General features: G+C 49.9%; 1 protein-coding gene across 8 annotated transcripts in view; it reads right to left on the bottom strand.

Annotated features, from left to right (window-relative positions):
- The window catches only part of KDM2B (lysine demethylase 2B), a 127,565-nt gene that overhangs the window by 83,065 nt on the left and 18,144 nt on the right, over positions 1-26,356 (bottom strand). For 6 of the 8 annotated variants that reach the window (XM_047087944.1, XM_047087940.1, XM_047087941.1 and 3 more), the window contains exons 5-8: positions 12,590-12,768; positions 12,287-12,393; positions 1,486-1,579; positions 359-512 (exon numbers count right to left, since the gene is read on the bottom strand). In XM_047087944.1, coding sequence (XP_046943900.1) covers positions 359-512; positions 1,486-1,579; positions 12,287-12,393; positions 12,590-12,768 — 534 coding nt within the window. Of the gene's footprint in view, positions 1-358; positions 513-1,485; positions 1,580-4,286; positions 4,373-4,981; positions 5,235-12,286; positions 12,394-12,589; positions 12,769-26,356 lie in introns of those variants that run through there. The other 2 variants (XM_047087946.1, XM_047087947.1) reach the window with 2 other exon arrangements.

The raw sequence follows: 26,356 nt of genomic DNA, 5'->3' as shown, positions 1-26,356 counted from the left end.
GAACCTACCCCCGCCCCACAGTGCCACTGTCATCCCCTCACACGGAAATTTCCACAGGAAGTCCTAGGGAAACCATTCACACTTCCCCTGAGGGAGGGCCCTATGCTTTTTCCCAGGAGTGAATTCTAGCCCACAGGTGGGGAGACACAGGTTAGATGTGAGAGAGAAAGGGGGCTGTTTTTCCCTACAGCCTGAGGCCTACTCCTGTCAGGGACTGCCAAATGCCACGAGGCCCACAGAACCCCGTTCCTTGGCCCGAAACCCTGGCTGAGGCCCCAGGGATGCGGGAGCCTTCTCCCAGTGCTGGGAGAGCCAGGCGCCGAGGGAGAGCCCAGCGCCAGCCTTGGCCGGAACCTACCGGAAGGGATGAAAAACGTGTAGCCCTGTTTCAGCTCAATTCTTTGGCATCGCTCCACGCGGTCTCCCAGGAAGATGTCACTCTGTTTGCCTGATAGCACCCACTCCTCGTACAGTGCCAAATTGTGTAGGGTTGGAGGAATCAGCCAAAAGATCTTGGGAGGAAAAGGAGGCAATCAGCTGAAGATCCGGGCCAAAGTCCTGGATTCCTTCCAGGCTGTGCCACAACCCAAAGAGACAGCCCCACCTGCCTGGGAGTGGGGGGAAGACAGGGCACCGCCTCCAGGACCAGGCCCCTAAGGGTCTCTGAGGTGGCAGGGGGGCTGTGCCACCGTCCTGGGACACCCTTGGCCTGCCTTTAGGAAATCTCCATTCCTACTGCAAAACCAGGGTGGGTAGACTTCCTGGACTGAGAGGAACATTCTTTCTCCTAAGCCACAGGCTCGTTGAGGAAGTAAGGAAAGGAGAGGAAGGGAATTTCCTAAGTTGTCTGATCAAATGGCCCAATAAATAAACCCAGCTTGTGTTCACTCTGGAGAAGGAGGAAAACATCTGGAACCGGGCAGGATGACTTCCTACCCAGAATTTCTTCCAACGTGTTTGGTTAAAACGAACCTACACACAGCCCCAGACGAGCAGGACGGCACACATACTCTCAGGCACCCACACCCGCGCAGGGTACATGCAGAGCTGAGCACAGCGGGAGCATCCCGAATGCACGCCCCACCTCCTCTCTCTGGGTGACGCCTGTCCCTCATGTAAAATGTTCATGAACGCAGGTGGTGCTGGCAACTAGACTTTTTACGTTAAATGTTCTCAGTACTGGAGCTAAAAACTACAGTGGGCAAAATGAATGCTGGCAAATCTTAGGACCCAAAGCTGGAGTTCTAATCTGGCCTGAGATGCTTAGAACACTGGACTGGGTGGGCAGGTGTGAACCGGTCACTAGACGTGATGCAGAAGAGTTGACCCTTGATCCTTCTCCCCAGGAGAAGACAGAGAGTGAGGAGGTGGCCCTGAAAGCAGTCACAGGACAAGGGCTGGCTGGGCGTGGGTGAGGGGAGCGAGCCCCTCCAGGAAGAAACAGTCAGGAACATACAGAAGTTGAAGAAACTCAGTTCGACTCACCTTCCCACCCCGGAAAACATGGTACCAAACAGAAGTGCCTCCAAAGTCGATGTGGAAGTCAGTGAAACAACCTTTGACGCTCATCAGACAGTATCTGCAGCACAGAAGCAGGGGAGCAGAAAAACAGTTCAACGCCTGAATCACAGGAGGTGAGTGAACAGCTTCAGAGATGCTTGACCTGCTGCCCTTTTGCAAATGCTAACACTGGGGGATTTTTTTTCTTTTCTTTTCTTTTTAAACCCAGTTCTAATCGGAGTTCCCCATGGGGGAAGCCCCTGTGATCAGATGATGAATCTCAAGCATTGGCCACCTGCCCCCAAGGCTGGGGGAGGCATTTTTGTTTTCAGGTTCCCAGGAGAGAGCTGACAACCCACAGGCCACTTGGTTCCTTCCTGACAGACAGTTCTACTCTGGCCCCGCCCCCACTCCTACCCCAGTGAGAGGCTTCCTTTCTGCTCCTTCCAGCTCCTTCCTGTACCTGCAGCTCTCCTGAGCTGCCAGTCCCCTTTGCAGCAGCTGGACCCCCTGGAATTCCATTGTAAACCACCTGTGTGGCTTGCCAATTACCAGTCCCCATTCATCTCCTCATTCGTTCAACAATCACTGAGAGCCAACCCACGGCCCAGCCCAGACCTAGGCATGGCACTTAGAGAAAGGCATAAGAATGCCTAAGACACCTGCCCTTCAGGACGGGACACTCTTAATGGAGCACTGCACAGGAAAAGTTAAATCGCAAGACAAACTGCAGGGGACTGAGAAGTGAGCAATGCAGCTCAAAGTATGTGGTACCAGCCACGAAAAGATCACAGTGTAGGATTCCACATATATGAAATGGACAGAGTAGGCAAATCTACAGAGAGAGTAGATTAGTGGCCAGGGCCTGGGGGGGGGGGGGGGAGGAGCAGGGATGGAGAGTGACTGCTAATGGGTACAGGGTTTCACTTTAGGGTGATAAAAACGTCCCAAAATGGACTGTGAATGCACAACTCTGTAAACATAAGAACCACTGAATTGTACACTTTAAATGGATGAATCGTACATGAATTATATCTCCATATAGCTGCTAAAAAAAAGGTGGGGGAAGAGATTAACAGATGTTGGGGTTAGGTGGTGGACAGGCAGAGGGGAGAACCTGGGCTTCAGAGACTTGGGTGAAGGAAGTGAATTCGGAAGAAGGAACCTGCCAGCAGCTCCTCCTCTGAGCTCCAGCAGCAGCCAGATAGCCCACCCTTCCTTACAGGAACTCACCAGTCTCCTCCCTCCTCCTTTGCCATGCTGCCCTCCTGGGGGAGGGCAGAGCTTAAGTGGGGGGGGGGGCAGAGCAGGCTTCCAAGTCCAGGCCTGGCAGTCAGTGATGCCAGGGCCCCCTCTTCCCCTCCAACCCCTTCCCACAAGAGCCACCGGCAGCACGGATGGGGCAGCCTCCCCACGGCCCATGCTCATGCACCTTGGCATCTCCGGAGGCCCACACACACATGCTTACCCCACTGACCTCTTTTCCCCGCTGCACTTTGCTTTTCCATGGTTTGGGGAAGAGGGGAGGAATGGGGCAGGGACTGGCAGGGAGGAGCCAGCAGCAAGCCCCAGTGGAGATAATGGGGGTGGGGGCGGTTAGGGGCTGAGCTGGTTAGGAGGCTGGTGGGCTCCAGGTGCCCCCCTCCCTCTAGCTGCCTTTTGCACCTCACATTCAGGTGGACCCGGGGCTCAGCAGTATGCAGGCAGCGTGCCCCGCGTCCCTCCTCCGGATAGGCTGGAAGGAGCCTTAACCATGTGTCTGCAGGAGGCTGACAAATCAGAAGGCCTTCCCGCACATCAGAGCCCTGCTGCCTAGCAACCCCAACGGAGGGGTGTAGTTGACAGCACAGGACGCAGCCCTGTCACGAAGACAGGCGCGGGCTGCGGGGCTGGCGCTGGGGTTGTTAAAGTCCCAGCTCGGCTGGGGCTCTGCACCCTCCCACCTCCGCCCAGCACCGCCCGGCCAGGTCTCCACTCTGGAGACCCCAGTGATCCTCTACTCTCCAAGGAAATGGGGGTGGGGAGTGGGGGTGAAGCCCTAACCCACCCCACCCCCACGGACACACCGGCCTGCCCTCCAAAAACCACCTCAAAATATTAGTCCTCATTTTCCTAAAACCACCTCTATGTCTGGCTTTTCTTCTTTTCTTTTTTTAATCTAACCTTGGTTTCCACCCCCTCGGGGCCTCAACAGAAAACAGCCTCGTGAAAACAATTTAAGTGTTTGGGGGAGATGTGTTTCCTTCAGTTGCAGCTGGATAGCAACCCAGGTGCCCGCGAGGAGAGGAGAGGAGCGTGTCTCTTGGGCACCAGGCCCCAGGCTAGCCTGGCCACACCGGTCACCACCCCCCAACCTCCCGCACCGCCCCCGCCCCCCCCCCCCCCGGCCCCAACGTCCCCAGCACGCGTGGACAGAATCACTATGAGCTGCGGCAGCTATGTGCGAGGAAAGTTCTCCAAGTTGTGCTCGGGTCTGATTTGCCCTCCCAGTCACCCTTCAGCATCCTCTGGGGCCCTTCGGAGCTTGGGGGCGCCACTTCCAGGACCAGCCTCTCCTAGAGAGGCCCCTCCTCCCACGTCCCTCATTTCCTGGCCGCTAGGCCGGGCCGCCCCTCCCGCCGGGCAATTGCATGCGTTGGAGCGGCCAGGGTGGCTGTGACAGGGCGGCTTTGTCCAGGGGGCCCCTGCAGCCGCCACCCCCGCCCTCCCAGCTGCCCCGCGCTCATTCCGGGTCTCCCCCCTCACTCCTGCTCCCGCTCGCTCTGGCGTGACGCCTTTGCACTGACCTCTACAGCTTCCTCTTCCAAAGCACACCGCAGTCACATGGGCACCCCGGCTCTGTGCCACGGCCGCTAAGCTCTCCCCGCCGGCCAGCCAGCCTGGCTTCCGCCTCGGCTGCCCCTTGCCCGGAAAGCCGCGCCCCTTAACACCCCCCACCCCCCACCGCCCCGGTGGCTTCTGTGCAGGAGCGCACCCTCCAAGTTGGGGGATGAGAATCAGGAGCCCCCGAGCTAAGCCTCTGGGGGGTTCCCGCCTCCCAAGGCCCGCGCAGGCTGGGGAGGAGCGTGATGGGAGGGGGCGCTGCACCTGCAGCACCAACTTTGGGGCACTGCCTGGGATCCGGGGAAGCCGGGCGACCCCACCCCGCCCTTTTCCCTCCAACTTAGCGAAACTCCCCGGGCGGCTCAGGCGGCATCCCTTCGGGCAAAGGTCTTGGCGGGGGAAACCTGGGAAAAGCTGGCACCGGGTGACGGGGCTGGAGGCGCCGATCGCGCGCGCACACACACTACACACTTACACGCAGCCCCGGGAGACACAAAGAGCTGCTCCGCGACGCCGGCCGCGCAGCCCGCGGGCTGGAGGCGACCCACACCCCGCCCCGGCGCGCCCCATAGGAGCGGTGGCTCCCGGGGTAGCCCCGGGCCCGCGGGGCGCAGCGCAGGGACGCCCGCCCGGCCCCGCCCGGCGCGTCCGCGGTTACCCTCGGCGGCGGCGGCGGCAGCGCGGCTCCCGGGCGTCCCCTTCGGCAGCGCAGGATGGACGCGCGCCCAGCCCCGGAGACCGGAGCCGAGCCCCCTCCACGGCGCTGCCAGGGCCCGGCCGAGGACTGTGCAGCCCTCTCTCTCTTCCTTCCTTCCTCGGGGAGCTGGGCGCAGCCTGCGCTCATCCCCGCGCTGAAACTGAACACCCGCGCGGCGCGGCGGCCGCCAGGAAGGAGGAGGGAGGCCGCGGCGGCGACAGGGAAGCTAGTCGGCCAGCGCCAGGGGAGGCCGCCGCCGCCCACGGCCGCCCCCTCGCCTCGGCTGGGTGGGGGCACGAGGGTAGCTCTGCAGGCGGGCGCTCAGGAACCCCTGTACCCCCGTTTTCAGGTAGTGTGGACGCCGTCCTGCTACTGGAGGTGACCACCCAGCAAAGCCACCTTCCTTACATGTGTCCATTGGGGCACGGCTAGGGGTTGGAGGGAGTGTCAGATCCCAGGTCAGGCAGGCAGCTCGGAGACCAGGTTATGCTGCTCTGGCCCTAAAACAGATTATCTCTGTGACCTTGGGCAACTTACTTTCCCTCCCTGAGCAGGTTTTCTCATCCTAATGGCAGGGAGGTGACCCGAAGTTCAACTCTCCATTCTAAGATGTCCCTTACCTGCCCTCTTAGTAGCTGTGTAACCGTGCATCATAGAATCACTGTAGGAATTCACTGAGATATATACATGTTAACACAGTACCTGGCACTATGATACTTTGGTTATTAAATCAATTTTCACAACCCTCTGAGGTCATTCCCAAGATTGTCCCCATTTTACAGATGAGAAAGCAGAGGCTCACCCACCCAGGTCTCTATCGTAGTCAGTGATGATGCTTACCCAGGCAGCCTGTCTCAGAGTTTCTCAGGCCTCCTCCCAGTCTAACCTGGCAAATCCCAAGACTCTCAAAGAAGCAGTGTCTGCAGGTTACAGTCAAACTCAACCACTGACTTCCGGCTGCAGGAGATGGTCCAGCTCAAATCAGAAGTCCTACCCTCCAGGGCATGCTCACCAGGGCCACAGCCCTCCTCCCATTCTGTCTCCACACCCTTCCCCTAAACCCCAAGGGGGCAGGACACCTCTGCAGGGTCAGAAATCAAGCTTCTTAAGTCTTTGGCCAAACCCCATCTCCTGGGGCTCTCCACCAATGTTAATTAATAGACTCTAATTATCAAGTGCTAATACCAACAGCTACTTATATGCATGGTATCATTACACCTTTAAAACAACCATGGGGCCCCCGGCTGGCTCAGTCAGCGGAGCACGCGACTCTTGACCTCAGGATTGTAAATTCAAGTCCCATATCGGGTGTAGAGATTACTTAAAAATATAAAATCTTCAGGGGCGCCTGGGTGGCGCAGTCGGTTAAGCGTCCGACTTCAGCCAGGTCACGATCTCGCGGTCTGTGAGTTCGAGCCCCGCGTCAGGCTCTGGGCTGATGGCTCGGAGCCTGGAGCCTGCTTCGAATTCTGTGTCTCCCTCTCTCTCTGCCCCTCCCCTGTTCATGCTCTGTCTCTCTCTGTCCCAAAAATAAATAAACGTTGAAAAAATATATATATATAAAATCTTCAAAAAATAATAAATAAAATATAAATAAATAAATAAATAAATAAATAAATAAGACAACCCTATAATCCCCATTTTAGGGAAGTGAGCAGTGAAGCCATTTCAAGGTGGTCAACTCCCTGGGCCAGGGTTTTGCTCCCCGGTGTCATTTACAGGATGGCCCGCCTATTAGTACCTCTCCAATGGCCTGCTACGAGCTTATACTGTGAACTTTTTTGCAACTGGCTGGTTTTTTCACCATATGTATGTTCTGTCTATTTAAAAGAAAAAATTGTATGACAAGAAATATCTCTCACCTTGGATCTGAGCACCAGTCATTGAGTGGGTGTTCTTGAGCAAGGTCTTTGACACACACAAAATATAGATGGAGTTAAATGAGCTGAGAGAAGGCCCTACAGCTGGACCAGGCTGTCCCCACGGGAAAATTATTATTACTTTTTTAGTCACAAATGCCTCAGCCCCCAGCAGGGATCACATCAGATTCATCTGTGTTAAGTATAGCACCCACCAATACAGCCCTATAATTATTCTAACCAACTGTGTGACATTGGACTAAATGTTTCCCCCTCCTGGAACTCAGCATTCCCATTTGTTTAACTGATCAGGGGCCTCTAACTGGTGGCCCTCATGGGTCAAACCAGACCGTCGATGTGCTTGGTTTGGCCAGCTCTGTTTTGTTTTTTTGTTTTGTTTCTTAAAAAGAATTTTGGGGGGAACCTGGGTGGCTCAGCCGGCTAAGCGTCCAGCTCTTGATTTTGGCTCAGGTCATAATCTCATGGTCCGTGAGTTCAAGCCCCGCGTCGGGCTGTGTGCTGACATCACAGAGCCTGCATGGGATTCCCTCCCTCCCTCCCTCTCTCTCTTTCTCTCTCAAAATGAATGAATGAATGAATGAATGAATGAATTTTTGAAGTTATCCACATCCACACCAGCCCCTACCGTCTTACACTCAGCTGCTGCACCTGTTACCTGCACTGAAGCATATGAACTTCAATTTCCTTGTCTGTAAAATGAGGAGAGTAACACCTGCTTCCAGTACCATTAAGATGTACATGCTAAGTGTTTAACACAGTGTCTGCATCTATACATGGCAGCACAGAAAGGCTGGGCTTCTTTGTTCCTCTTAAAAAGGTGTGGATGTAGAGAGGAAAAGCCAGAAATCCAGAAGCCTGGGACGTGGGTGTGTGGCCCACACAGTTCTATGCCTGTGTGACGTCAACAGCCTCTCTAGGTCAGATTCCCTGTGTGATATATTACACAGGGATGACCGCTTCTAATACCAGCAAACGTGGTTGAGGAGAGCTGAAAGTAAATGAGCATTGCCGAGATAAAAGCCCAGTGCAACTGTGAGAGAATAGATTGAAAAGCCAAGGATTCCGATGGCAGTTGGAGACTTGTATCTACACGAGGCCACAAAGACAAACATCTTGTCCTACCCACATGTCACATCCACTGTAGGCTCCATCTTCCCTGTAGTATGGTTGGGAGGTGGGGCAGGGATGACAGGATCCCCACTTTGTAGAAGGGGAAACTGAGTCCCTAAGAGGAGATGAAAGACTTCCTGCAGCCACCAGAAACTGCCAGGGGCAGCCCTTGAACCTTGCTCATCCCAGCACCCAGCTGCACCCTGTCTGGGTTTCAGCTCCACATCCAATTTTTTCCCCAGTTCTTCCTGCCACCCCCATAAGGTGCAGGGAGGAAATGCGGTTCACTCCCAATTATTTGGGAGCCGAATATATGCTTTATGTGGGGTCCCCCTTCCTTTCACTGCTTGTCAGTTCACAGCCTGTCTCCATTAAGCCGCAAACCTCATTTCTGCAAGCAGCATGTGAGGAGAGAAAAGATTTGTTAATTTCCCTCTGGAAGGCATTATAATACCCAGTGGTCCTAAGTGAGAAAGGTACGCCCATGCCAGAGACCTAGGAGATTGTGGAGGCTTTAAAACATGCCCACTAGTCCTTGAGACTCCCTTTTTCAGAGATAGAGCCAAATTCCCCTCCCCTTGGTGTGTGGGCTAGACGTAGTACCTCACTTTTAATTAATAGAATATGATAGAAGTAAACAGCATGTGATTTTTCAAAATTGGGCATAATAGGCACTGTGGCTTCTTCCTTGCTCTCTCTTCCCCCACTATTTGGGGTGGGGGAGTACCAGCTGCCATGTCACAGGGACTCTTGAGCAGCCCTATGGAGAGGCCCACAAGGTGAAGAACTCAGGCCTCTTGCCAACAGCGATGTGAGTGCACCATCGTGGAAGTGGGCGCTCTAGCCCCAGTCAAGACAAGCCCAAGAGCAACTATGAGCCACTCTCAGATTCCTGACCCACAGAAAGTGTGAGGTAATGTTGTTCTAAGCTGCTAAGATGTCTTTTTTACGCTACAAGGTTTTAGGAAAATGTTATGCATCAACAAACAACTAATACAAGGGGTACTCCCAAATAGTTGTCAGTTTATCTGATTATGAGGAATTTTCCAAGACAAATAATTCTGGATGGCCAAAACATCCCTGCAGGGTAGAGATGGAGGGCAGGCAATGGCGGATGTGCACGGGGCAGCTGATGTTCCTTCAGCCTGCCCTGTCATCCTCTTTTTCCTTTTATCTTGCTTTTTTTTTTCTATAGTAATCTTTACGCCCAATGTGGGGCTCAAACTCATGACCCTGAGATCAAGTCGCATGCTCTACCAACTCAGCCAGCAAGGAGCCTCCCTTTACCTTGCTTTAGGTTTCCTCCCAACATTTATCACCTCCTGAATTATATTATTCACTTGTTTACTTGCCCATCTCTTTTCACCACCTGAATATAAGCCCCCCGAGTACAGGAACTTTGCTTTATTCACTGTAGCCTACCAATTACTTAGACTAGAGTCTTGCATTTATGGGCAGTCAGTTAACACAGCAATAGATAACTGATACACTAACATATCCTTTACATCTTTTGTCTCCCACAAAGTTACAGCCACCCCCTTGACAACCACCAGTACCCCTAGCCTTAAGTATCTCAACCAGAACTCATTAAAATTCTGAAATCCCCCCCTCCACGATCAAACTGCACAAACCCTAGAGCCGGGGAGAAAGCAATGATGGGTCTGTAACACTTCTCTCTTCCCTCCTGCAAACCTTATATCAGGTGACCTGTCAGCATGGGAGCTCTGACTTCTAGAAACAGTGTCATTTTAATTAAATTCCACAGAACCATTCTGTGGTCCCAGAGGACTTCATCATTGCGGGATTTTTACCTTGCTGATTAACTGAAATCAGCATTCTTTACAGCCAAACCAATGGAAGATTCCCAAAGTGACAACTTCCTTCCTAACAAGGTTCAAATCCTGTAACAAGTTCCCAAGGCCACTGACAGAGTTTGTAAATGTATTTGCCACACAATCCAACCAATGAGTCAAAGACACATGGTTCTAGAAAATAGTGCATGGGGCTCTTTTTGGTAATTCGATAGGATTCTCAAGGTATTACTAGAACTTACTATTCAGAGGAATTTTTCTATCAGGTGAATATACCAAGCATCTAAAGGGGGCAAGGCAATTGAAATCTAGGTCCCCCAGTGCTATCTTCCCTTCCTAGACACATGTCCCATCCAAGTCCCTGCTCCCTCCTGGCCCAGCATTTGCCCTATGGAGGCGATGCACTGCTTTCCGCTCTCACTCCACCCCACTTCCTTCAATCCACACAGCGGCAGCACAACTTGTGGCACGCGTATCTGCACACATCCCTCTCTGCTTAAGATCTCAGAGAGGCTTCTGACTGCTCTTAGGAGAAACACAGACCCTTCATCCTGGCGCATCAGGCCCTGAGCAGCCTGGCCCCCCCACCGTCCCGCACCCCCCCACCCACTTCCCTCACTTTGCTCCAGCCTCACTAACCTTCCTTCCACAGGTCCACCTGCCCCTGTCTTCCTGACCTTCCTAGCCATCCCACCAGGCTCTCTGCACACAGCCAGGAAAGCTCTTCCCAGACCTCTTCACCTAAGTAACCCCACTTCCCCGAGACCCCACCCTGGGGACGACGGCCCTGCCCTCCGTGACCGACAGTGCCCTGGTACACAATCCTGGAGCACTGTGGATCTCTGCCTTATGGTCTCGACAGAGCTGCAAATTTCCATTTGTTTCTCTGATTGTTGGATGAACGTCTGTCTCCGGATAGACTACAAGCTCCGTGAGGGCAGGGAGCTCACCTGGTTTTCTCCTCTCCGCATTCTCAGTGCCCAGCACCAATCAGATGTTTAATACATATGCTGACTGAATCACCCAATCAATCGATCAGAGCTGTGATCCACCCCTAACTAGTCTCTGAGCCCCACACTCTTTCCTCCAGCTCTACCCTCATGATTCCATCAAGGCCCCTGGCACTTCCCTTCCTCCACCACCCCCCTCCAAGTCCCTCCCATCTCCTCTTCCTTTAAAGCCTAGGTGCAGTGTGCCCTCTGAGAGGACTTCCCACTGCCACCAGCCAAAAAGGATTCCTCCTCTCCCTGTCCCGTCCCAGAACTGGTTTCACTCTACCTAGGATGAGATGGCACCTTACCCCATGCGTTATACGACACATTCTCCAGAGGGTAGGGGCTCTTAGTCTCATTCATCTTACTTCCCCACCTGAGGGGCTCCAGAAATTTTGCTGTGATCGAACGGGACAGGAACAGAACTGAAACCCTTCTTCCCTCCCCACCTTGCGCTCGTTCTTTGTGTTTGACGCAGCCCAAATCTAAGGGGTGTAAAGAGCTTCAGCTTCAAGGGGAGGAAAAATGCCTGAGAAATAATTAAAGAAAGAGAGAGCTTGAAAGCAAAGCCTTGAGAAGCCAGGGCCAGTGTGCTGGCCTCTCTTACAAAGCTGGCACCGAATCTACATTCACTCTACCGTTCATTCAGGGTGGAGTAAATGAACAGCTCACAGCCTTCACGCTCCTGGGGGCACTCCTGGCAGCAGGGCTGAGCAGAAAGACATTAATGGATGCAGAGCTGCCAGAGCCAACTCTTCTAGGAAGCCCAGAGCAGCGGTCATGCCTGGGACGGCCAGCATCTCCTTCCCGTTTTGGAGATGGAAACACAGACGGTCTGAGGTGGAGAGAGCCCCGATAGCCCCAAGGGTCCCCAGGATCCGTTACCGAAATTCTAGAATGTGGGAGGGATCATAGGTGCCTCTGCCCATGTTTAACGACTGGTCTCAGGACTTACTGGTCCATATGTAGTGATGTCCCTGCAATTAGACGTGGCCATCTTCCCGGCCCTGAGCCGACCTGCCGCTTCGAGACACCAGCTAAGGAGTGTTTAGTGAGTAAGTAGCCCTTGGGCTTCGATCGGGAAAAGTTCTGGATCAGAGGCCCTGCATCTCAACAGCAAGCAGCAAAAGAACACCAGATCCCTTCCCAGCCCTTGGCAAAAGCAAAGTGTCCACGGTCTGCCCACTCCCAGGGCTTGCAGTCACTTGGCAGGAGTAGATAAAGGTCTGGCAAGCACACAAGTACAGAGAGACGGTCCCCAGTATTCCTCCCCTCCACTCAGATCACAGGCCCCGAGGGAGAGCTGGCAAGGAGGCCAAGAAGGACCATCTGGATGGGGAAGGCAGAGCCCCCGTGTTCCAAGGCGCCAACCTGCTCACGCCAAGGACCCCCATCCCTTACATCCCACCAGCACCCTGTTGGGCTAGGAGACACCCCCACCCCCAGCTCCCGCCACTAGCCAGGCAGTCTTACTTCTTCACTTTCGGGTATTTCATCTCTGCAATGGCGTTCGTGGCTTCTGTCTGCTTCTCCTTCAGATGCTGGGGCCACATGTTGTCCACCCAGTCCACCAGGTCTACCTGAAAGCCAGATCGCTGTCAGCACTTCCTGTCTTGGGGTGCCCTTCCACCGGGCTTCCTCACCACCTCCACCCTTCCCCATGCTCCCCACGCCCCTCCTGTCCTTCCCTGGGGCTGACACCGGCTGGCCTCAAGCCTGAAGCAAGTGAGGCTGGGCAAGGAGAGGAGGCGGGAGGGACGGCGGCCGGGGACCTACCACAGTCGGACGCTTGACCAGGTGCTCCAGCTTGGTGTGGCTGAACTCAAGGCTGATGACATTGTACAGCTTGTCCCGCTGAGCCTCAGGAGTCTCGTAGTACCGCACAAACTGGGACATGCTCATTTCCGCGCCCTTCTGCGTGTTCACATCCATCACGTCCACCAGCCGACGGCCGCCTGGGGGCAGAGTGCACGTGCTGGCGGCTCCTGACAGCTTGGGGCCCGGATCCCACCTGGGGTCCCCATGAACAAAACCTGCCTCTTCCATATGCCATGTCTGCTCTGTCACCTCATCCTCTTGGTTTTCCTCACTGAATCTCTCTCCACTGCTTCCCTGCACCGGCATGGCCTCCACACTGGTCCAGTCCACCCTTACTAGTCTGCAAGACAACCTCCGAAGCGGTCTCCAGACGCCCTCCTCCCGTCCAGAACATCCTAAGCAGTCTCCGGACTCCCCTCTCCCGTCCAGAACATCCTAAAAGGTCTCCAAACTACCCCCTCCTGTCCATCCTCTACAGTGCTGCCGGCGTGAGCTTTCTAAAACAGAGACCTGACCATGGACACTCCTCTCTCTGCTCAAAACCTTCAATGCTCCACACTGCCTACTAAAGAATCTCTTAGCATGGCACTCAAGGCCTTTCTGTTTATTCACAGCACTAGGATAGTACTTCTTTCTTTTTTTTTTTTTTAAATGTTTATTTATTTTTGAAGGAGAAAGAGACAGAGTGGGGGGTGGGGCGGGGCAGAGAGAGAGGGAGACACAGAATCTGAAACAGACTCCAGGCTCTGCTGTCAAGCACAGAGCCTGACACGGGGCTCAAACCCACAAACCGCAAGATCATGACCTGAGCCAAAGTCGGACGCTCAACCGACTGAGCCACCCAGGCGCCCCAGATAGTACTTATTTCTATAGAAAATTAGCTGTTTGGTAGTCTCCCTCCCTGGTCTGTGAAGCCAGGAGTTACTTGACTTCTCTGAACCTCTGTATCTTCATCCTGCCATCTCTTATTTTTTTAATCTTTTTTAATGTTTTTTGTTGGGGAGGGGGGAGGGGCAGAGAGAGAGGGAGACACAGAATCCGAAGCAGGCTCCAGGCTCTGAACTGTCATCACAGAGCCTGATGTGGGGCTCAAACTCACAAACCGTGAGATCATGACCTGAGCCAAAGTCAGATGCGTAACCAACTGAGCCATTCGGGTGGCCCTGCCATCTCTTTTCATAGGCTAACTGTGAGGATTAAATCAGATGATGCTCACAGAACTACTAGGCACAGTACCTGGTACTGAAATGCATGGGTCTCCCCCTTATTCCCTGGGACTAATCACAATTCCTAAATATGTTTTGTTGGCTTTGTTGTCTTTCTTCCCTACTGTTCTGTAATCGTTGCCAGGACAGAAGTCCTGTCTGTCTTGCTCACTACTTTACCCCAAGTATCTAGAACAGAGCCTGGCACATGGCGGGAGCTCAGTACATATTTATGGAACAAATAAGTGAGGAATATTGGCTGTCCCATGCAACATGGGACGTACGACTTCTCATAGGAACCACCGCTGAACTGAAAGGAATGAGGGGCGCCCCTCCTCAGGAAAGCCCCACTTCTTATCTCAGGAGTGAGCTGAGCCACCTCCCGCTGCTTCCCAGAGAAAAAGGAACAAGCTCAGGACTGGGAGACAGGAGCAGTCAGCACTAGCGCTGGGACCAATAGCAACGAACAGAGCTTCAAGGAAACCACAACCCTTCCGGGGACTCTACTTCCCCATCTGTAAGATGGGAATAATAATGGCTCCAGACCTTCAGTCAACATAGAAGGAACAACCAAAGTAAGCGCTGTGAGCGGTGAGAAAACAGACACACAGCAGATTGCCAAATTCATGGTGATTGAGGATGAAAGCTGGCCCCTCCTATCTGTCAGGACACAAAACAAGCATCAGGACTGGAATGAGGAGCCCACCATCTGTTAAGGAAAGACCTCAATTCCCCATTAGCTCAGTGACAAATACATGGTCCATGGGAACTTAGAAATGTATAAGCCAGAGGAATTAAGAAAGAAAGAAAAGAACAAGAAGCAGGAGATCACCTTGTTCAAAGCCACTCCAAGACAGAAGAGCAAAGAAAGCAGCAAATGACAACCCGTGGGCAAACCTGGCCCACGGGCTATGAACAGTTTTTACATTTTTAAGTGATGAGGGAGGGGGGAAAAAAATCAAAAGAAGAATATTTTTTAAATTTATTTATCTGGGAGGGAGAGAGAGAAAGAGAATCCCAAGCAGGCTCCACACTGACAGCACAGAGCCCAAGTGGCTCGAACCCATGAACCGTGAGTTCATGACCTGAGCTGAAGTCACTTAACCAACTGAGCCACCCAGGTGCCCCTCCGGAAGAATATTTTGTGATATGAAAATACTACAAAACTCAAATTTCTGGGTCCATATATAAAGTTTTATTAGCATACAGCCACACTCTGGTTCACACAATGTCTCTGTGTCCATACCGCAAGGGATAAGCTAAGTAGCTGACACAGACTAAATGGCCGGCAAAGCCCAAAACACTGACGCTCTAGATCTTTACAGAGAAAGCTTGCCAACCCTTGAACTAGAGAAAACCCTCATGGAACTTACATGCTGATGTGACTACTATTCCCATCTGGTTCAGTGCTATATACCCAGCTCTGTGCACAGAGCCTGCCTTATAAGAGGCCCAAGTTCAGTATTTGCTAAATTAATACACAGTGCATTTCACATAGTAGGAACTGAATAATAAAAATAATTCCATAGGCACATATGAGAACTTGGGTGTTACTATCTTTTGGGTTCAATATCTAATTTTTCATAACCACCCCAGATGCTAGGTAGGACTGTCCTTGTCTTATAAATGAGGAAACTAGGGGTGCCTGGGTGGCTCAGTTGGTTTAGCATCTGACTTCGGCTTAGGTCATGATCTCATGGTCTGTGAGTTTGAGCCCCATACTGGGCTCTGTGCTCACAGCTCAGAGCCTGGAACCTGCTTTAGATTCTGCATCTCTCTCGCTCTCTCTCTCTCTCTCTGCCCCTCCCCTGCTTACGCTCTGTCTCTCTCTCAAAAATAAACATTAATAAATTAAAAAATAATAAGAATAATAATAAATAAATGAGGAAGCTAATGTCTACAGACGATGGGATCAGCTCGTTGTCCAGAACATACTCTACCAATTAGAATAGTCAATATTTACTGAGCACAGGTAAACTCTCTCCACAGGTTATCTTAAGTTTATTATGGTTCTGTGAGGTAGACCTTCACTTATACCCATTTGATAGATGAGAAACCGAGGCTCAGACAACTAACTAGACCCAAAATGCCCAGTTAATGAGCAGCAGAACTGCAACGTGATGCCAATTCAATCTAATCCGGTGCCCAGGCTCCTGTCCCCCGACTCCTGTTCCTGTCCTATGCAATACTGAATCCAGATCACATGCTATGGTTGAAAAATGATCTCTGCCTTCAGGGACTGGCTCCTGACCCCACAGATCCTGGGAAGACTCGGAGAACAGCTTTGTCTTTGCTTCAGGAGTGCAGATCCACCAGGGGGCATCCCTGAACTTTGCTGGAAATTCTGGCCTGCTCTGGACAGTGCTGGCTCCTACCTTACCCGGGGCTCCTGGAGCAGGTAGGCTCTGCTCAGCTTTTCTGGGAAGCCCACTTGGCAGAGAGGCTGCTAGTACAGCAGGGGAGTTGAAAGAAGAACAGGCACCCAAACCCTCCCCCGTCTCTGGCCAGCCTCCCACCTCCTGCAGCCTCTCCTTCCGAACTTTGCACAAGGTCATGTCTGCGAAGCCCGCTGTGGAAGGACTGCTGGGCAGGTAGATAACAATCACAGACCTAGAGGCTCATGCAAGTCAGCACTGAAGACTGGAGCTCAGTCGCCTCTATCAGCACAACAAATTAAGGAAAGACTTCATGGATCAAAAACCAGCTGGACGTTGGGCCTCTTAGTTTCTCTATCAGTTTCCCCATCTGTAACATGGGGACAAAAATGGCAGCTTGCCCACAGGTTGATCTGAGCCTTAAGGGAGATAATGCACATGAAACACTTCCATAAAGTGCCTAAAGATAGGTATTGTTACCTAATTGGCCAAGTTCATCTATAATTACAGGTGGAGAAAATTAAGCAGTAGAAAGTCAGAGCCACTTAAATCTCTGCCAGCCAGTCCAATGGACTGACTACTTCAGATCCTAAAACACAACAGGGATGACTAACAGGTGTGAGGTTTTTATGGCGGGTGATAACAATGTCCTAAAACTGACTGTGGCGATGTTTGCACAGCTCTGTGGACAGATGAAAAGCCACTGAATTGGGCACTTTAAATAGTTGAATTGTAGGGCATGTGAATGATACCTCAATAAAAATGTTATTAAACAAAACAACTCAGGCACTAAATGACCAACAAAGTTGGTTATTCTAAAAGTAACTTTTTTCTTTCAAAAGTCTCGCAACGGGTCACCTGCACGGCTCAGCAGGTTGAACATCCAACTCTCGATTTCAGCTGAGGTCACCATCTCACGGTTCGTGAGATAGAGCCCCACATCGGGCTCTGCACTGACAGCTCAGAGCCTGCTTGGGATTCTCTCCCCTGGCCCCTCTCTCTCTGCACTTCACCTGCTTGCTCGCTCTCTCTCAAAATAAATAAATAAACTTGGAAAAAAAAAAAAAACAAAAACATGATACTCAGTGAAAGAAGCCAGACACCAATGGTCACATTTTTTTTTTTTACATTTATTTATTTTTGAGAGACAGAGCACAAGCGGGGGAGGGGCAGAAAGAGAATGAGACACAGAATGGGAGTCAGGCTCCAGGCTCTGAGCTGTCAGCAGAGAGCCCGACGCAGAGCTCGAACCCACAAACCATGAGATCATGAGCCGAAGTGAGACGCTTAACCGACTGAGCCACCCAGGTGCCCCACCAGTGGTCACATATTTCATGAAGCCATTTATATAACATGTACAGAAAAGGTAAGTCCACAGAGACTAGAAGTAGGTTAGTGGGTGTCAGGGGCTGGGGGATAGGAATGAGGAATGAGTGTTAATGGCTATGCGTTTCCTTTCAGGGTGATGAAAATGTTTTGGAACCAACAGAGAAGTAATGGTTGCACAACATTGTGAATGTAACAAATGCCATTGAATTGTGTACCTTAAAATGGTTAATTTTATGTTATGTGAATTTCACCTCAATAAATTTTTTTTTTTAGGTTTTATTTATTTTGAGAGAGAGAGAGAGAGAGAGAGAGAGAAAGCGCGAGTGGGGGAGGGGCACAGAGTGAGAGGATCCCAAGCAGGCTCTGCGCTGTCATTATGGAGCCCGACACAGGGCTCGAACTCACAAACCATGAGCCGAAGTCAGACACTTAACCAACAGAGCCACCCAAGCACCCACAATAAATTATTTTTCAAAGCAATGTAAGATATGAATTTAAATCTCATATACTTCCTCTAACCTGACAAGAACAAGAACTTCATTTCTTCCTCTCTCTCTCTCTCTCTCTGTCTCCTTTTACCTAATTGTTTCTTGTGAGTCTCCCTTCATCATGGACCAAGAGCTTGGGCCATGCACTATTTCAGCTTCTCTCTCTGCAGAGGCTTCACAAACCGCCCACAATGCCCTTCCCTCCCCTAGGGAGGCACTAGGTGTATGCATGGGCTCAGTTCTTCACAACTTAACAGGGCTTAGGGATGCAGGCAGAGGTGGGAAACCCTAAATTGAGACCAGGAAATGATAAACAAAATTCAAGATGGTAGTGGAATGGTGACCCTCCAAAGGATTTACCCAGAACTTTTGAATAGGACCTTATTTGGAAAAAGGGTCTTTTAGAGGTAATTAGTGTAAGGATCTCAAGAGGAGATTGTCCTGGACTGAGAGTGGGTCCTAAATCCCATAACTAGTGTCTTTAGAAGAAGGTCAAGGTCAAGTGAAAGATGGAGGAGAGTGTGAAATAATGTATCTATAAGCCAAGCAATGCCTGGAGTTACCAAAAGCAGGAAAAGGCAAAGCAGGAGTTTCCTTCAGAAACTCTAGGAGGAACCAATGCAGTCAACACCTCGATTTTGGACTTTGGCTTCTAAAACTGAGAGAATAAATTTCTGTGGTTTTAACCCACTCGGTTTGTGGTACTTTGTTATGGCAGCTCCAGAACACAAGACAACAGGCACCTCTGGGGCGGGAGGGTCTCACAGGAACATGTAAGGAATTACAATCCTTCCTAACCTGGGTGGCAGGCGTTTGTTTTAGAATTTTCTTTTTAACTTTTCAGCATATATAATATATTCCACATGCAAAAATGGATCAAAGGACTCATGTTTCAGGTTCCTGTCTTTCCTCAGAGCATAAGATCTTTAAACAAAGTACCCCAATGTCCTCATCTACAACAGAGATAAGACCACCTACCTCAAAAAACAGTTGTGAAAAAAACATTTTTAATTAAAAATTTAATTAATTAGATGTAATTTAAAATTTCATTTTTTTAATTAAAAAATTTTTCTTTCACATTCAGACAATTAATGCTGGAGGCAAATGAAAGGCTCTTAAAGGTACCAAATGTGCTATGGCATCTCACTGCATACAAGCTAAAGATTTGGGGACACCTGGGCGACTCAGTCAGATGAAAGTCTGACTTCAGCTCGGGTCGTGATCTCTCGGTTTGTGAGTTCAAGCCCTGCATTGGGCTCTATGTTGTCAGTGCAGAGCCTGCCTCAGATCCTCTGTCCCCCTTTCTCTGCCCCTCTCCGGAGGGCTTGCACTCTCAAAAAAAAATAAACATTAAAAAAAAAAAAAAAAACTAAAGATTTGTATATGCAACTCACAGCTTCCTGTCCCTGCCAATCTAAAATGACAAGATTGTCAGGGCACCTGGGTGGCTCAGTTAAGCATCTGACTCTCGATTTCGGCTCAGGTCACAACCTCACGGTTTGAGAGCTGAGCGTGGAGCCTGCTTAAGATTCTCTCTCTCACTCTCCCTCTGCTCCTCACCCCCCACCACTGCTCACACACGCATGCACACTCTCTCTCTCAAAATAATTAAAATAAATTAAATTAAATTAAATTAATAAAATAAAATAAAATGACAAGAATGTACATATCAACCCCTTCTCTTTCAGAATACTTCTGACTCATTAACCTGAGTCCCAAACTTGCACAATAAATGTACAATTTTGACAACTCTAAAATAGTAGGTCATCATATCAATACTATTCTATCAAGTCAGTATTATGTATGATGCCAACTTATATACAACGAAAATCAAAGACTATAATAAAAAGATGTCAAAAAACATAACAGCCCAAATCTGGTTCTAAAAAAAATCCTCTTAAAACTGGGTAAATTTATCCGTTTTTGTGAGCACATATTATATGTACACACATATGATATACACATAATGCATGTAATAGGCATGTGTGTATAAATATGTCACACATGTAAACAATAATATAGATATACATTAACATGTACATGTATCATAATGTACACACATATTTACATTAGGAAAACTCTAAAATAAATTAGATGTTGTATATTCAGTTATTCATGGTATGTACATCGTAATGTACAAGTTGCTGATACACATATATATATTTCATTGCAGTTCATCTGCCACACAATGTTACATCAGTTTCAAGTGTACAACAGTGATTTGACAAGTCTCTGTGTCATGTTATGCTCAGCACTAATTGGAGCTACCACCTGAAACCACATGACACTGGGACAACTCCTGCCTGTACTCCCTATGTTGTGCCTTTCGTCCCCATGACTTATTCATTCCATAAGTAGAAACCTGTACCTTCCACTCCCCTTCACCTCTTGAAATTAGTGGTAATTTTTTTTTTATGTTTATTTTCGAGAGAGACAGAAAAACAGAGCGGGGAAGAGAAAGGGGCAGTGAGAGAGGGAGACACAGAATCCGAAGCAGTCTCCAGACTCCGAGCTGTCAGCAGAGCCCGACACGGGGCTCGAACTCACAAACCATGAGATCATGACCTGAGCCGAAGTCGGACGCTTAACCGACTAAGCCACCCAGGTGCCCCAAAATTAGTGGTTTTTTTAAAACACGTAACACCTTCCTTACAGGACATTCATATCCACATGTAACTGTGAGTAAATTGTGGGCACAAGTGTGTTTTCAAATATGTATGTGCCTTGCGTACACCATGACACTTGCCTTTTGTAAGATATTTTATGCAACACTTACAACTCCTGTTTATTTCCATGTATACAGAACCCCCGCAACAGACACACATATATTAACCTATAAACTATGACTTTTGCAGCTTTAAAGTAATCTAGTTCAATAGTATCATTTACTTACAAGGGTGCAATAATTTCCAAAACTGTACCATGACCCCCTAAAAATGTTATTTCCCTGCATACGTCAAGGTATTTTATTTATTTACTTTTTAATGTTTATTCATTTTTTGAGAGAGAGAGAGAGAGAGAGAGAGGGAGAGAGAGAGGCAGAGAGGGAGACAGAATCCAAAGCAAGCTCCAGGCTTCGAGCTCACAAACCTCTAGATCGTGACTTGAGCCAAAGTCAGACACTCAACTGACTGAGGCACCCAGGTGCCCCAAGGTATTTTAAAAAATAATAAAACTAGGGGCACCTGGGTGGCTCAGTTGGATAAGTGTCCGACTCTTGATTTTGGCTCAGGTCACAATCTCACAGTTTGTGACATCAAGCCCCACATTGGGCTCTGCACTGACATCTCAGAGCCTACTTGGGATTCTCTCTCTCCCTTTCTCCACCCCTTGCCTGCTAGTTCTCTCTCTCTCTCTCTCAAAATAAATAAATAAACTTAAAAAAAAGAAAGTGTGGAGTCAACTGAGGTGGCCCATACAAAATGCTGGAGGTATGAAAGGCACAGCCCGGTGTTGGCTCCCTCCTCTCCTGGGCCTAACCTTAGTGTCCTCTATCCCACTAACCGGCTTACCCTGCGGGCTCCTATGGTTGAATTGTGTCCCCAAAAAGAGATGTTCAAGTCCTAACCCTGGACACCTGTAAATGGACCCTATTTGGAAATGGGGTCTTTGCATTTGTGATCAAGCTAAAATGAGGTCAGAGCGGATGAGAGTGGGCCCTTAGCCAATACCAATGTCCTTATAAGACACGGAAAATTTGGACACACACAGAGGGGACACAGCGACATAAAGATGGAGAAAGACACTGAAATCATGCAGACACAAGCCAATGTGTGAACACCAAAGACGCCAGCAACTACCAGAAGCTAGAGGAATCTCTGGAGAATTCTCGCCTAGAGACTTCCCAGGAAGCCTGGCCCTGCCAACACCTTGATTTCAGACTTTTGGTCTCCAGAACTGTGGGGGAATACACTTCTGTGGTTTTAAGCACGTAGGGTGTGGTGCCATGGGAGCCTCAGCAAACCAAAAGCAGGGCGAGAGAATGACAGGGTAACCCCACAAGGTTCCATAAATATCCCCGAAGGCAGAGAAGGGCTATTCTGCCCCCCTGGCCTCCCCCACCGCATCCCACCCCCACCCCCACCACTGTCCTAGGCGTTACAGGACAGACATACCCTGTAACTAAACGTAGTTGACTAGAAGCTTAGAAAAGAGAAAATGGGGGCGCCTGGGTGGCGCAGTCGGTTAAGCGTCCGACTTCAGCCAGGTCACGATCTCGCGGTCCGGGAGTTCGAGCCCCGCGTCAGGCTCTGGGCTCATGGCTCAGAGCCTGGAGCCTGTTTCCGATTCTGCGTCTCCCTCTCTCTCTGCCCCTCCCCCGTTCATGCTCTGTCTCTCTCTGTCCCAAAAATAAATAAACGTTGAAAAAAAAAAATTTTTAAAAGAGAAAATGTCATCCACCAATGACATCCTACCACTTAATCCTAGATGCTAATTCTTTGTCAGCTTGTTTCTTGTCTCTCTCTCCTACTACTCTGTAAACAACATGAGGGCAGGAGTCTTGTCTGTCTTGCTCACTACTCTATCCCACACATCTAGAACAGAGAGCCTGGCCCATAACAAGAACTCAGTAAAAATACTTGTGGAATGAATAAATAATGTTGGTGTTTTCCAGTTATATGTTCTGCCCAGCATATGACATATGATCTCACATATAAGTAACAGTAAAACTGAGAAATGGCCTGGGGGTGCCTCAAGGTGGGTATGTGTAACCCTCTCCACGCTAGAGATGAAGCCCCCCAACCTGAAAAACATCTGGAAATCGTGAGCAACCAGGAGCCCCACCAGTGCAACAACTGTCCCTGAACACAGAAGGATGTGGGTGGGAGAGGCCCGTTTTTTCTTTTTTGAACACACACCAGGCTCCCATCACCCTCATCACAATCCCCAGGGCTCTCAACGCATCCTCACTTCCCTCTGCTCTTAGCCAGGTGCAGGTCCCAGTTGACCCCACCTCAGCCGGCCCCCCACCCTCTGATGAAAAGGGAAGTCAGGACCTGGAGGGATGGGAGCAGTGAGGAGCAGCTGGGGCTGATGGGGGAGTAAGGGTATGCAGGAAAGAGGCCCGAGGGTGTGAGAGGCTGAGTGACTGGGTCTGGAGCGGAAGGTCGAGACACTGGTTCTAAGAATAGTTTCCTTGGTGTGCAGGGGAGCTCCATCCAGCTCCCCAGGTGTCCTGGAAACCACAGTCTGTGGGAGGGCTTGAAGCAGGAAGAAAGGGAGGAGGGAAGTCAGTTCTTTTAGGTGCCTGGGCTCCATAAACATAAACCCCCAGGGAAACGCGAGGACCTAGAAAATTCAACTCTGCTGGGTTCCGGCCCCCAGAGGGTAGGGAGAAGTGCAGAAATGATAGCACACTTTCAAGGGAGGCAGAAAGAGGTGGGGAGAAGTGACCACGGGCTTGAGTCTAAGATAAGGACTAGGCTGAAACAAACAGCAGAATAGGGGAAGTGTCTCTCCAGGTGTCTTCCAGTCAACAAATGACAAAGGATTATCAAACTAGACCATCACCAACCTTGTAGCCCCAACACGATAATGAAGCTAGACATTAAACATCAATGCCTTCCAACATCAGACAGAGAGAGAGAGAGAGAGAGAGAGAGAGAGAGAGAGAGATGACCTGACATTATGTGCCTCCTGATGGAAGAACAGAACATCATCTGTGAAGTAGTGTTGCCAGAAAATATGAATGAATGAATGAATGAATGAATGAATGAGTACATTTCTGTGCGGAGAGACAGAAATGAACCTGAACCTGATCAGGAGTCTACACCCAACTGCCAATTTACAGAAACTACACAAGAAAGAACACAAGCTATTCCAAGGGAATGCTACTGGCAAAATCCAGACCATGAAAACTCTACAGGTCAAACAATCCAACTTCTTCAGACTGGTGTGAGATGGTAGGAGGGCCTAGAGATTATAAATAAGAGACTTAAAAGGCATCACAACCAATCACAATATAAGGACATTATTTACCTTCTGACTCATAGAACTGGCAAAACAAAACAAAACAAAACAAAGAAGTGATATGTATGGTCACATGAAACTGGGAGTTTGAACAATAAATATAGATATTTACATATTTTATTTATTTTTTAAATTAATTATTTTATTTTTTTAAGTAAGCTCTATGCCCAATGTGGGGCTTGAACTCACAACCCCAAGATCAAGAGGTGCACACTCTACTGACTGGGCCAGCCAGGTACCTCTGATATTTACTCATTTTAAGGAATTATTGTTTTTATTTTTTTATTTTTATTTATTTTTATTTATTTTTTTTTTAATTTTTTTTTTTCAACGTTTATTTATTTTTGGGACAGAGAGAGACAGAGCATGAACGGGGGAGGGGCAGAGAGAGAGGGAGACACAGAATCGGAAACAGGCTCCAGGCTCCGAGCCATCAGCCCAGAGCCCGACGCGGGGCTCGAACTCACGGACCGCGAGATCGTGACCTGGCTGAAGTCGGACGCTTAACCGACTGCGCCACCCAGGCGCCCCTATTTTTATTTTTTTTAATGTTTATTTCTTGAGAGAGAGAGAGAGAGAAAGAGACAGAGTGTGAGTGGGGGAGGGGCAGAGAGAGAGGGAGACAAGAATCCAAAGCAGGTTCCAGGCTCCAAACTGTCAGCACAGAGCCCGACGCGGGGCTTGAACTCACGAACTGCGAGATCATCACCTGAGCCAAAGTCAGACACTTAACTAACTGAGCCACCCAAGCATCCCAGGAATTGTTGTTTTTAAAAGATTAGGTGTGATAATGCTATTATGACTAAGGTTTTATTTATTTTCTTTTTCAAAGCTTATTTACTTATTTTGAGAGGGAGAGAGAGCAGGGGAGAGATGGAAAAAGAGGGAGAGAGAGAGAATCCCAAGCAGGCTCTGCCCTGTGAGCACGAAGCCTGAGGTGGGGCTCAAACTCATGAACCATGAGATCATGACCTGAGCTGAAATCAAGAGTCTGACACTTAACTGAGCCACACAGGCACCCCTCTCCTCATTACTTTTTTAAATTCTCTCCAGCAAATCCCAGCTCTGTTCCTAGCTCTGTGGTTTCAGGGGACTCATTTACCCTTTCTAGAATTGGAAGGGTGTTCATTTGTAAAAGGGGCCCGTTGATGTAAGAGAACCTAACACAATGTCTGGCACATGGTAGGGTGTGCAACGCACTTAGCCACTAGCCACAGAGCTGGTCTGGGCCCTGACGTTTTGAATAGGAAATGAGGAGGTGTCCCAATCAGACAGAAGGGGGAAAGGGAGCTCATGCCCCTGCCTCATATGTGGTCTTCTTAGGCCCCGCGATTTTAACCCTGAAGACACAGCCCCATAACAGGCTCTTTTATTCTCACATGAAGAACCACACTGGAAGCAAGGGTGCCTGGTTTGTTGGCTCCTCCCACAGGAGGCCACGCAAAGAGCGGTAGATGCCTCCAGGGCACCTGGAACAGTGTCAAGAGCCCTGGGCTGAGTTCCAGTCCCAGCAACCCTAACTGACCCTGCTCCAGGCCTCAGTTGCCTCATGTGCAAAGGCAGGAAGAATGACCTTTACACTTCTGTTTTTACCGCCATAGAACTCCTTCTTCAAACAGAAGCTCTGACAAGAGCCAAAGGCATAAATAAAAACAAGCAGCTCAGGTTAAAGCAGGAAGGGGGGGGGGGGTGCGCTGAGAACTCAGACCCAGATTCTGGGGATTTCCCTTTGAAAACCACTGGGTTAGGTCTTTTCAGGTCCTCTTCTAGGACCAACACACTGATTTTTAGCCTACTTCTTAAATAGATCAGATCCCTTAAACATGAACTGGAGAGAAGCATGTGGGGGATGAGACCCACAGGCTTGCCCCAGGGGTCACTGGGGACACTGGGGCCTGTGGGGCCTGCTTGTCCTCTTCAGTCTGAGCTGGGAGATTAAGAATCGGCCCTCCATCTTCTCAGGTTCCCAGTCTGGTCTGCTGCTGATGGCAAAGGAGAGCTGGCTGTAAATGCCAGGTCTCTGAGCAGGAAGCTCAGTACAGGGGGAAGAGGCGTGTGCCCCCAAGGGACAGAAGAAGGGACAGATCAGTGCTAACAATGGAATGTGGCCCTCCCAGCGTTGGGAGCAGCCACCTCTGGAGCAGGTGACAGGGACAAGCTGCCCTTTGGATCCTGCAAGGGACCCAGAGCAATGGAACTCTCCGGCTTCTGAAGTCAACGGGTTACAGGGAAAATTTTCCACGTTGAGCAGTGTCTGGCGTCCCTAAGTAGGCCAGCAGCTCAACCCCCCTCCTTTTCTCTCTCCTCCCCGCCCCCCCATTCTCATTGGTTCTCTGGGCTCACAGGCTACACACACAT

The sequence above is a fragment of the Lynx rufus genome, unplaced genomic scaffold, assembly GCF_022079265.1.
Source record: "Lynx rufus isolate CCGP_SWC_20201006 ecotype Redwood Valley unplaced genomic scaffold, mLynRuf1.p SCAF_24, whole genome shotgun sequence".
In the NCBI taxonomy this organism is placed as follows: domain Eukaryota; kingdom Metazoa; phylum Chordata; class Mammalia; order Carnivora; family Felidae; genus Lynx; species Lynx rufus.
The sequence above is the reverse complement of the archived record's forward strand: the minus strand, read 5'-3'. Positions and strand labels throughout refer to the sequence as shown.